The sequence below is a fragment of the Erigeron canadensis genome, chromosome 1 (genome assembly GCF_010389155.1).
Source record: "Erigeron canadensis isolate Cc75 chromosome 1, C_canadensis_v1, whole genome shotgun sequence".
Classification (NCBI taxonomy): domain Eukaryota; kingdom Viridiplantae; phylum Streptophyta; class Magnoliopsida; order Asterales; family Asteraceae; genus Erigeron; species Erigeron canadensis.
This window is the reverse complement of record NC_057761.1, coordinates 55118350-55130820: the sequence shown is the minus strand read 5'-3', so window position 1 is coordinate 55130820 and position 12471 is coordinate 55118350. Positions and strand designations below refer to the sequence as shown.

The 12471-nt window shown below is 33.1% G+C and overlaps 2 protein-coding genes across 3 annotated transcripts; both read right to left on the bottom strand.

The window, feature by feature from the left end:
• Nucleotides 1-4918: 4918 nt before the first annotated feature.
• LOC122608275 (THO complex subunit 4A-like) lies at nucleotides 4919-8212 on the bottom strand. 2 transcript variants are annotated; one of them, XM_043781362.1, is made up of 5 exons: nucleotides 7934-8212; nucleotides 7258-7416; nucleotides 5918-5986; nucleotides 5644-5834; nucleotides 4919-5330 (listed from the first exon to the last, which is right to left on the bottom strand). In XM_043781362.1, the coding sequence occupies exons 1-5, from the start codon at nucleotides 8102-8104 to the stop codon at nucleotides 5147-5149; spliced, it is 774 nt and encodes a 257-aa protein (XP_043637297.1). In that variant the 5' UTR covers nucleotides 8105-8212; the 3' UTR covers nucleotides 4919-5146. The 2 variants fall into 2 exon arrangements, with proteins under 2 accessions (XP_043637297.1, XP_043637306.1); XM_043781371.1 differs by having other exon boundaries at nucleotides 7258-7413; nucleotides 7934-8211.
• A 1018-nt stretch (nucleotides 8213-9230) lies between these two features.
• On the bottom strand, nucleotides 9231-12471 carry LOC122595392 (putative receptor-like protein kinase At3g47110). The gene is made up of 2 exons (XM_043767746.1): nucleotides 9861-12471; nucleotides 9231-9619 (listed from the first exon to the last, which is right to left on the bottom strand). Exons 1-2 carry the CDS (start codon nucleotides 12469-12471, stop codon nucleotides 9231-9233), a joined length of 3000 nt encoding a protein of 999 aa, XP_043623681.1.

Below are 12471 nucleotides of genomic sequence, written 5' to 3'. Positions count from 1 at the left end.
AAATTATTAGAATTAAAATATATATATTAAAAGGGGCACATGTCAGTTAAATATTACGCCATGTGTTGACTAAAAGATGTTACAAACCTGTTTTAGTTTATTGGTAGATATAATCAATTAAAAATAAATTAAATTTTGAGTTAAGTCGAGAAAATCTGTGACAAGAATGAGAAGACAAAAAACATTATAACAAATTTTGTCTATAAAGAAGTTTTTCAAATGATGAAGGAAGGTGTGTGTTTACAATATTCTTTTATTACATTAGTTTTCTTTCTATTAGCTTAACATTCTTGGCATTTAAATTAAACACTTAGTATCCACTTATATCTTCAACTTTGAACTTAGAACATCCACAACGGTTGTTTTTTAAAAGCTTTTTCTTCAATGGTAAAACACTAAAAAAAAAGTCTTTGAAAGTTTAGAAGAAAGAGAGTGTTTATCTTCTGAAATGACTTGAAATTTATCAAGTCATTGTATAAAAAGTCTTTACTCCAATTGATCAAAGCTTTTTTTAAAGCTTGATGTAATAGTAAAAAGCTTTTATCAACCTCTCCATTGGAGATATTCTTATAAGCTTTTTATGAGTTACATGTATTAATATTTAATATTAATAATGTTGTAAGTCTCGTGTCCAGTGTTGGACACATGTGTAAAATCTAGTATATTTATATAGAGAGTAAAGAATATGTAGCTGTTAAATACCTAAGTTTGGATATAGATTCTTTCACATATTATATTAAATTGCACGATGTTGGTGCATTTCCGGGTGACAACATCATTATAGAAGTTTATCTTGAGTCTATTGAATATGTACTTGTAATAAACGTTAAGTTTTCGCGTATAATAAAGTCAACCTTGACTGTTGACCAAGTCAAGCTCGACCTTTGACCAGGTCGAGCTCGACCTTTGACCTGGTCGAGGTCAAGGTCAAGTCAAGGCTTTGGCCCGGTCCATGTTTAGGCCTAATGTAAGGTTTAGGTTTCAGGAGTGAGTTAGAGAGTGAGAGAAGGAGAGTGTTTGAGTTGCAACTCATTAATCTTATAGCTTTTGTTTTCATTCATATTCTTGCACTTCGGGACTTGGTATTTACTTGTAATTGCATTTACTGAAGTAATATACGGTTCCAGTTTATTCATATTCGTGTTCGTATTGATATATTGTTGTTGATTGCTTTTGTATAAGATTTTCCGCACTTATACATTAGATACTTAATCTTGTTAGATCCGGTGGCAAAGAGACTTACACACGAATTGTATAATATATTTGTTTAACTAGATGTTTAAAACTTAGCATATATCTTATTTTTTAAGATAGTTTATTCCGTATTGATATTAACATTATTAATTTTTTTAATAAATCATATATATGGAAACTTAATATATAATTAGATATATATATATATACAAGGTTTTTTACCCGCACGATGTGCAGATATTAAATTTATTTTTTAAAAGTTTTAATATTGACATTGAAATCAATAATATATATAATGTTCAACATTTAAATACCAAAAAAAAATTAAACTTAGTTGAACATATTTAGAAACCTAATGGTGTTGTGCTACTTGGATAGTGAAAATTAATTTAAATGAGATTGACAGTATCTTGTGGCTGCATATTTGCTCTAAATATCGTATTTGATCAGGAATAATTGTAATTACAACCCATGTTTTTATTAAAACAATTGCTACCCATGAAAGAAATGAACCTGCATAACCCGTAACTTCAATGAATCAAATTGTGATATCATTATCTAGTTAGAAATATTTAAATTCCTATAATGAAACGATTTTGATAATATACGATTTGATTAAATGAATCCAAGATCAAAAAAGTTAGATAAAGAATATTGTTTTTACAGGGAAAAAAAAAGATATATAGAAAATTTAAACTCATATTTAAGTTTATACGGTTTTAGTTTTCTTTTTTGCATATGGGATTTGTTTCTTAAATATAAGGGATTTGGTTTCTTAAGTTTGTGTATAAATATCTTTTTTATTTAATATTTAATGGATAAATATTGTCAAAAAAATGTGATAATGACACATAGGATAAAAATCTATGTGGCAAATTTTAAAAATAGCTTTATATTGAGGAGGGCCTTAAAAAGTTAGGATTCCTATTGTTTTATTAAATATATAGATATAGATATTTATTAAAACAATAGGAATCCTAACTTTTTAAAACTCTCCTCAATATAAAACTATCTTTAAAATTTGCCACATAGGTTTTTATCATATGTGTCATTATCACATTTTTTTGACAATATTTATCCATTAAATATTAAATAAAAAAGATATTTATACACAAACTTAAGAAACCAAATCCCTTATATTTAAGAAACAAATCTCATATGCAAAAAAGAAAACTAAAACCCTATAAACTTAAATATGAGTTTAAATTTTCTATATATCTTTTTTTTCCCTGTAAAAACAATATTCTTTATCTAACTTTTTTGATCTTTGATTCATTTAATCAAATCGTATATTATCAAAATCGTTTCATTATAGGAATTTAAATATTTCTAACTAGATAATGATATCACAATTTGATTCATTGAAGTTACGGGTTATGCAGGTTCATTTCTTTCATGGGTAGCAATTGTTTTAATAAAAACATGGGTTGTAATTATAATTATTCCTGATCAAATACGATATTTAGAACAAATATGCAGCCACAAGATACTGTCAATCTCATTTAAACTAATTTTCATTATCCAAGTAGCACAACACCATTAAGTTTCTAAATATGTTCAACTAAGTTTAATTTTTTTTTGGTATTTAAATGTTGAACATTATATATATTATTGATTTCAATGTCATTATGAAAACTTTTAAAAAATAAATTTAATATTTGCACATCGTGCGGGTAAAAAAACCTTGTATATATATATATATATATTAAATCTAAAGATTAGTATTTGAGTACAATTAGGTAATTATAAATTAAGAATCTTTTTTTAGTTACACCAAATTAAATGACACATGTCGTGCAAGAATGCGCAAGTGTCGATCATATTTTTTATATTTAATATAAAGAAAGATTAACATTTGATTACAATTAGGTATTTATGAACTATGAATCTTTTTTAATTACACCAAAAATGACACATGTCGTGTAAGGAATGCGTCAAGTGTCGATCATAAATAATGTCATATCATTAACTTAATACATCATAGTTAGCAATAACTTGACTCAGGTTAAAATTTTGCTTTAAATAATTTATGTAATGTATCTCTTCCTCTATTAATCTCATTTCTCCTCTAAATACAAATATGTTTTTCCCTTTCAACAAACAAATCGAATACTTGTAACCCAATAGCCAAATTGTTTGATTGCTTTCATATTTCAGTTATCTAATTTTTTAGGCTTTTCCAATAATGTAACTTTTTTTCATGAGTTGTTGGGATTTTTATGAGTTATGACATTACAACCTGGTTCCTTTTTTATGATAATTGGTTTTTTTCAGTTCTCTTACCATATATCAAATTGTATTTTTCTAAATAGATCAACTAAAAAGTTGTTAAGGCATATGGATACATAATGCATGTCATGATGTCAAATAACATTTTAATATTAATAATATAATTTACTCTTCTATATCTAAAACAACTTGAATTAATTTTAATTTCACATGAATACATTTTCAAAAATAAAAAACTGCCCAAAATTTACAATCAATGTTTCATCACCACATTTTCAAAAGTTTTTTGTGAAATTCTTTTAACCTTAAATTTATAGCCCATGCTCTTTTGTTTTTCCGGCAGCCAAATTACATAACCCCGTTGATCTTCACACGACTTATCTTTGTTACCACTACTCTTGCCATCAAATAACCTCTGTTTTTTTTAGTCATTAAATATTGAATATATTAAATAATTGAATGCATAAATAATGTTTGTATATACCAGCTGTCACTCTCTTGGAGAAACCCAGGTTCAAATTCTGTCAAAGGCACGATTAAATTATGACTGAATTACATTGACATTATTCTTGCTGAAGTTATGTGAGTACCAAAAATGTGCATGTCAAGGTTCTCATCAATTTACCCTTATATCAAATAAAAAATAAGCAATTGATAGTTATTTTTGTTTATCTATCAATGTATACAAATAGGGTCTTAAAATCACCCCTAATTAAATAAGGACCATTAAAATAAATTTTAAAAAGTTTCCATTCGTTCGATTGACTGTATTTTGTCATGATTCTTTTAAACTTTAATATGGAATTGTCCCGTATTTATATTTTTACTTTATATATCTAAATAAGGAATGTTATTAACTTAACTAAATTCTAACGTGCACATTGTTAGGACTTAGGAGCTTCATATAATAAATATTATGGGCAGGCAAATTGTTAACTATTAGTTAGATCAAATGGCGATTGGTGTTAGTATCCTATGCTAAACCTAGGTTCAAAGCCCGGGTAATACATTATTTTTTTAACTTATAAGTCGAAAGCATAATTAATACATGTGGCAAAACGATACGAAGATGCTACGTAGGAAAAAGATGACGTAGGGAGTAAAGAAATATGCCACATCATCCAAGGCTAACGCATTATTTTTTTAATTTACAAGTCAAAAGCATAATTAATATATGTGGCAAAACGATATGAAGATGTCACGTAAAAAAAAGATGACATGGCGAGTAAAGAGGTATGCCACATCATCACTTGGAGATCGATAATTACATATATAGAGACCTAGAGAAGAGATTTGGAAAGAAAAATTAAGATCCAGCAGGAAGATTTTTATGAGGATGTAATAAGAAGAAAAATCACTTGGTATTTTATGGTCACAAAAGATTATGATTTCATGTGTTATAATGACAATAAAATGTATCTCTAGCAATATTTAAAACCAAAAAAAGGATTCATGCTAGCCTTCTAGGCTACATCTTTTCTTTCACAAAACTATATTCCAATAATAAGAAGTAATCATTCTAATAAATAAAACATTCAGCATATCAAACATTACATTCTCATGAACATTGTCCTAATGCGGAAGACAAATAAAAACGCATCTGTTTTCACATATGGTTCTGTAAGCAAAAAAGGAAAGAAAAAACCCCCAGAAATACAAACAGTTCTCCATCCATCACTTGGAAACACCAGACCCCCATCTCACCAATGTATCGAGGTTCTTCTTAATCTGTTTGCATAGCTCCGGCATGATACTTCTCCAAATCTGCGTCAAGATCTTTAGCAGACACCTTCTCACCACGTTCCCCCCCGCGGCCCCTTCCCCTGCCCCTACCACCACCACCACCGCCTCCTCCCTGTGGCCTCATTGTTCGAGCACCACCTCTAAGTCTCCCCATAACACCACCTCTGTTTTGATGGTTACAAGACAATAAGTTATAAGTAAAGATAATAACATCGAAAGATACTAACGTGCCAAGTCCTATGGAGCAACATAATGTGGGTTGTTTGGAAGTGCAAACTGATTATTGGTTTTCTATGTCCAGGTAAGTGGTTCATACACAAGAAATCTGGTCATTAAAATAAAAACTTAAAAGTGCATCTTCAACCCTTCTATCAACCCATTTTCGAATGTTCTTCACTATCATGTAATCACTTTCAAAACGCCCACCCAGCCATTCCCGAGAAGCATAACTAGTAAAGCACAAGTTTACGATAATACCTTCTGGGTGCAACACTTTGGTTCCCGTACATCATACCGGCAGCATTTGGTACAGCACCACCACCATTGTTTCCCATATTTGTTCCTACTAACTCAAGCTTCATGGGCTTTCCATCTAATTGAACATGATCATACTTCTTGATAGCCATCTCCGCATCCCTGCGTCGTGAAAACACTACTTCTGCCGTTCCCTATGAAAAGAACTTACTAATAACTATGAAAGGCAACATAATTTCTGGAAAGGGTGAGATTATTCCCGAACTCGAGTGAGTACCTTTGATCTGCCACTCCTATCGTAATGTACCATTGCCCGTTTCATGTCACCAACCTCTGCAAATAGCTCCTGTAAAAAATCACTCTCCTATAAGCATGAAATTCTGCTACATGGTCACTGAGTCATGTTTCAGTCCACTATTAAACAGTTTAACCAACTTTTATTACGAAAAACTTTGATTTGTCTAAGACCTTGCATCATGGTACTCTTATACTCTTGGTCTCCTATAAGATTTATTTATGACCACAAAACATATTGTAGACTTGCAAAAAAATACAAGTTCAACGAAGGTCCACATTATGTGCAAATATAATTCTATATTAACCGAGTGCTTTGAGTATTTAGCTATGTGCATAGTAATTTGTATACTAAGTCTGAAACCAATCCTGAGCAATCCTGAGCGTGCAGAAGTTTATTAAAATTTAAGAGCTTATCTCATCATTCTAAAGAGTTTTATAAACCAATAACCAATAGCTCAGGCTAAATTAGAGATCCAGGTATTCAAGGCATGCAATACCTAACATACAAAGCGTTAACCAAACATTATCATGACATTTAGCTTCTTACTTAGAATCTTTATACCCATGAAACTCCATTCTCGATATCCCATGGCCTGCTACTAATGTGCAGCTGGAAGTTTGAGTAAACGACGAGATCACGAGAATTAACTTTAACTAAAAGGGATAACCAAGTCCACAGCACAAAACTTTACTAACTCCAAAATCTTAATTACCTTTTTCATATTTTTGCAGAATTTAGTTGCATGAGGGGTGGCCTGACCATAAAAATAGGTAGTACTTTTGCTTAATAAGGTACTCCCAAAAGGCACTTAGCTGAACTAGGAGGTTGAATAAACTTCTAGCATGGCATTGCTTAGGTGGGGCTATATAGGTGCCTAGATGCTTGACATGATAACTGCTTATATATTAGGATTCCCTATTCTTCATTAGGCCGTCCCACATATGATTCCCGCTATCTGAGTGAGGATACTTCTAACTCACACTTTTACATTCCTCTTGGAAGAAAACACTGACTTGAACCCAATTATGAAGGTACACTTCAAGGCTTCACCATTGTACAATATAATTAGATAAAGTTTCAATAAACTGTTGCAAAGACCAAGCATTAAGCCCATGGTTCTGTGACAATTCCCACAAGAATTCTATATGGTGACCCTTAAAATATCATATAAAACCACAGGCATCGGACTTTCTAATGTTCCAACTCTAGTGTCTATCATTGACCACAATGCAACTTCCTAAAGGTGTAGACAATAACATATAAACATTTGGCACACATCATACGTTAAACAAGACCGTCATATAATCCAACAAGTTTACCTTGATATCCTCATTGGAAACACCATAATCCAAGTTAGTTATAAGAAGCTTTGTGCCTGTCTCGATTCCAAAAGACCCCCTGTTTGATCTTGCAGGGTGTGCTGCACCATGACCTTCATACATGTCGTGCCCCCATGTTGTATCCGGTGCTTCAACCTGCTACATTTAATAAACACCATGACGTAAATCAATCAACAATCTTCCCAATTTATAACATCAACTCACAAACACGCCAAAACATGTACAAATTAGTAGATAACACAATCAATTTTCATCATGTACCAATGAATGCAACTAAGTCGATGACTATCAGTAGCAAAGTAACGCAGTGCATGTTTAAACTCGGTCTGTTCGATAAACACAACCAACTTTCACCTCAACGACACAACCTATATATCAGTTCGAAACATAGCTGCATTGATTGGTAAAAAAATAAGGGCTGATATCATATCATAGCAACCTATATATATCCACAATCTCCTATTTCCGACCCGTTTCGATATCTAAATTTTGTTGCCACTTTCAGTTTAATTGTGTATCTAATCATTAATACTTTTTTCTACACTATAATTACAATTTCAAAAACTTGTAACTGATTTTAAATAAGTACTAATTTAATAAGATGTACAATAACTCTATTGCAGTAAAAATCGTGTGATACAGATACAAAATTTACCTTTTGAGCACCATATGGTGTTGATCGATTGGAGGCTCGATTGGGTAAGCGGCGAGAAGGGCCAGGACCCGAATTACGAGATCTGGATCTTGATTGGTTATCGGAATTACTTGCTCTTGATTTCTTGTTTTGTTTTATCATATCATCGAGTGACATATCCAAATTCGACATCCTTTTTTATTGAAAAAGCAAACCCTAATAGAGATTCTCTTTATATTTATCGGGGGTGTGTATGTTTTATTTAGGGTTTATAGCTCTGCAAGATAAAAGCCCTGATATTTTTCTTTTATTTATATATACGAGTAATTTACTATAACTCCTATGGCGGTTCTTTTATTACCAGAGTTAAAATTAAAATGATTCGATTTTTCTCTACCCCATATAAACACTCGAGGAAAATAAGAGAGATATTTAATGATTTTGATTATCAATTCGGTATTTTTTACTCGTAAAAATTTCCTCTTTTTCACTCGCCTTTCAAACCAGATATCTGATATTATATATTTTTCACTCGCCTTTCAAACCAGATATCTGATATTATATAATTTATAATTATAATTATATATAATTTTTTATTGTATAAATATAGTAATGTATTAATATTAATATATTAAGCTAAAAATAACTATAACTATTAAAATAAAATAACATTTGTTATTTTTGGTTATTAAAAGCATATAAAATAGTAATGTTTAAAAAATGAAAAATAAAATTTTGCGACTCGTCACTCGGAACATGACTCGGACCAAGTCTAGTGCAAAGTCCAGTCATCCATCGATTCGTTTCGTTTTCACTTGATTTTGACTCCAACTCGTGACTCGTACGAGTTTGTGGTAATATATCAAGTCTCACCTATAAAAAGCAATAGCTACTTTACCCCATTTGCTACCCGATTTTGCTACATATATAATATGATTAATTAGGAATAAGTAGTTGGAATGAGAGTTCATAGCTAGTTGGAATGAGAGTTCATAGCTAGAGGCATGACTCTTTTGTATGCCGACGTGTTATACATAGTTGTATAATCGTATAACTTACATCACTGTAGCCCAAAAGTTTATTGGGTCACTCCATTAGTTTTGGCACGTGTCTCAACTCTTAATCTAGTTTGAACCATTTGTTGAGCATACTTAGGATTTAGAAGGCATCTTGGGCATAGAAACTATTTCTCTTAAAAACTGATATGAAATTAACTCAATATTTTTTGTTTAGAATATGAAGATATATTTTAAGATAAGACTTGTTATTGGTTTGTGAAAATCTATACAACACAAATTGTAATCTCATCTTGTCTTGTCTAATCATCATTTTTTAAGCAAACAACTTTTAATGGGCTGGACTTATAAAACATATTATGAACACTCTTAAGTTGGCGAAGAGCCTCAGTTATAGTCATTCGTCTCTCAGGATTAGCATTGGTGCAAGAAACCGCGACTCCAATGATCTTTGTGAGGCAATCAAGTACTGTTTTGAGGCTCATGGATTGACCATTCGGTTCTTGGAGCATGTTAGGATCCAACACTTGATCTAACTTATTAGGGAAAGCGGCCTGCACCCATGTCTTAAGGCTTAGACCGTCCACAAAGTTCTCGTTTGTTGGTCTTTTTCCTGTAAAGATTACCATCAACATAATGCCATAACTGTAGACATCTCCTTTGGTAGACGGCTTTGCTCCAATACCATACTCTGCAATTGATGTGTAAAGTCATTATAAAATAAACTAATTCTATCAATGTAATTCAATCAAATCGCAAGGTATTAGTCTAATATGTTGAATCTTCACAGTTTGAGTAAAAGTGTATATACTTAGACATTAGTCAAACCTTATGGGTCTAAACCAGTAAGTCAAGAAATTTTAAGTGTATGAATATGTTTATATAAAATATGTTGAAGAATTCAATAGTTTTGCACACTGCTATAAGCTAACCTGGAGGTATGAAACCCATGGAACCTCTAAGAACATGGCTAGAGCTAAAAGAATGGTCTTTCTCACCCAACATGGTGGCCAGCCCAAAGTCCCCTATTTTTGCAGTCATATCTTCATCAAGTAAAACATTACTTGGCTTTAGATCACAATGCACCACAGGAGCCACTACACATTCATGGTGTAGGTAACTTAATCCACACGCTACATCAATCGCCACATTTAATCCATCTAGCAACACCATTCCATTCCTGATCCAGCTCTCCAGATTGCCATTTTTTACAAACTCATACACCAGTGATAAAAATGTCTTGTTCTTTTTATCCAAACTGGAACATGAAGTGACCAGCTTGACGAGATTCCTATGCCGGAGATGCCTTAATGTTTCACATTCAGCTAAGAAGCAAGAAAATGAGTGTGTGGTGTCCGTATCAAAAACCTTCACAGCGACTTCATGGACTAGTCCTTGCAGATTAAGACATCCTCGGTAGACAGACCCAAAACTCCCACGTCCGACCAGCTTTTTTTCGTTGAAGTTCATGGTTGCTGAACATATATTGTTATACGTCACCATATGATATTGGCCTTTGAAGGAATCAGGAATGTCCGTAATCATAACCATCTCATTGTTTTTACGGAAGTAGAAAGACCAAGCAATTAGTATGACGATTGCTAAAACAAAGCTGATAACCACAACTGAGATCATAACTCCTTTGTAATTTTGGGTAATGTCACAATTTTTGCATAGCTTTGGGTTGCCTTCAAGATGAACACTTGTATGATTTGGAAAAACTGGAACTTTCCCTTCCAAGTTGTTGTAAGAAAGGTTTAGAAGTTGGAGGGTATTCAAGTTTTGAAGCTCGATAGGGACTAAACCGGAGAGTTGATTGGAGGAAAGATCAAGAGTTTCTAAACCTCTTAGTTCACCCAGACTATTTGGAATGCTACCCGAAAAAGAATTTCTGGAGATGATGAGCTTCTCCAAGCTCTTACAATTTTGGATAGAACTTGGTATGTTGCCAGAAAAATGATTGTTAGAGAGGTCAATGGCGACCACTGTTTTAAGATTCTCGATTTCTTGAGGCAACAAGCCAGATAACAAGTTACTCGAAAGGTTGAAGATGGTCGTTAAACTTGAGAGATCAAAGATTTCTCTAGGTATACTTCCACTGAGCTTGTTCATGGACAAGTCCATGAATATCAGCCTTTCAAGACTTCTAAAACTGATAGGTATGCTTCCTGTCAATTCATTGCTTGACAAATCGATTTGCGTTAACTTTGGAAGATCACCCAATGAATTTGGGATATTAGAAGCTAACCTATTTTTGCCAAGATTAAGCTCTTGCAAGTTCTTTAACTGGCCTATTTCTGGTGGGATTTCACCGGAAATCAAGTTGTGGCTAACATCCAATAAAGCTAAACCTTTTAGTTGACTAATTGTGGGCGGGATGCGTCCAGAAATCTGGTTTGACCCCATGTACAAAATCCTTAGTTGTTTAGAAAGATTGCCTATGGGCTCTGGAATGACACCATTAAAATGATTACCATTAATAGCTAAAAAATTAAGCTTTGTGTTATTTACTAGTGAATTTAAGAAACCGAGGCCCTCGCCCTGTGAACTAAAAATATTATTGTATCTAATATTGTATGTTTCTAGCTCATGAAGCTTACCTAATCCTGGTGGTACCGTCCCGTGCAATTGATTATATGCAACACGAATAATTCTAATATTTGTAAGGTTATGTAATGAACCCGGAATTGTCCCTGTGAATCTGTTCATGCAAAAGCAGAAAACTAGAAGATTTGGGAGAGTATCTCCAACGTTGTAGGGTATATCGCCCGACAGATGGTTAGAAGCAAGAACTAGCGACTCAAGCAAAGACATGTTGTAAATGGATGGAGGAAATATCCCACTGAGATTATTGATGCTTAGATCAAGAGTTTTTAGGCTCAGAAGACGGGACAAGTCACCAGGAACCGGGCCACTAAGTGAATTAGTACCGAGGTTTAAGGTGGACAGGGAAGAAAGGTTAGCAATAGAAGGTGGAATAGAACCTGAAAGATAGTTTTTTGCCAAATTCAAAGTTGTGAGATTCATGAGAAGAGTGAGGCCTTCAGGAATGGAACCATAAAGTTTGTTTTGCATGAAATCGACAACCCTGAGGTTAACGCATCGACTTATGTTAGTCGGGATTGTTCCATGGATGTTGTTGGTGCTAATGTTGAGAACTTGAAGGTGAAAAAGATTGGTGATTGTTTCAGGAAGTATAGTGTCAAACAGGTTATCTTGGAGTTGTAGTGAACTAAGAAACGATAGGTTCCCGATATGGGTGCTAACTTGACCAGATATTTGAAGCCCGGAGAGGTCAAGACCGACAACTCTTCGGCCCGAATCATCACACGAGACTCGCGTCCAGTTGCACAGAGACAAGTAGTTTTGATCCCAAGTGGCTAAAGCATCTGGGGGTTGGGTGATTGTTTGAGATTTTATGAGAACTAAAAAATCTTTATCAGTGTCAAGATTTGGAGAAGCTGCATATAGGTTTTGAACATAACAACAGAACACAAAGATGTCAATATAGATTATGCAAAGGTGAGTGATTGATGAAGCCAT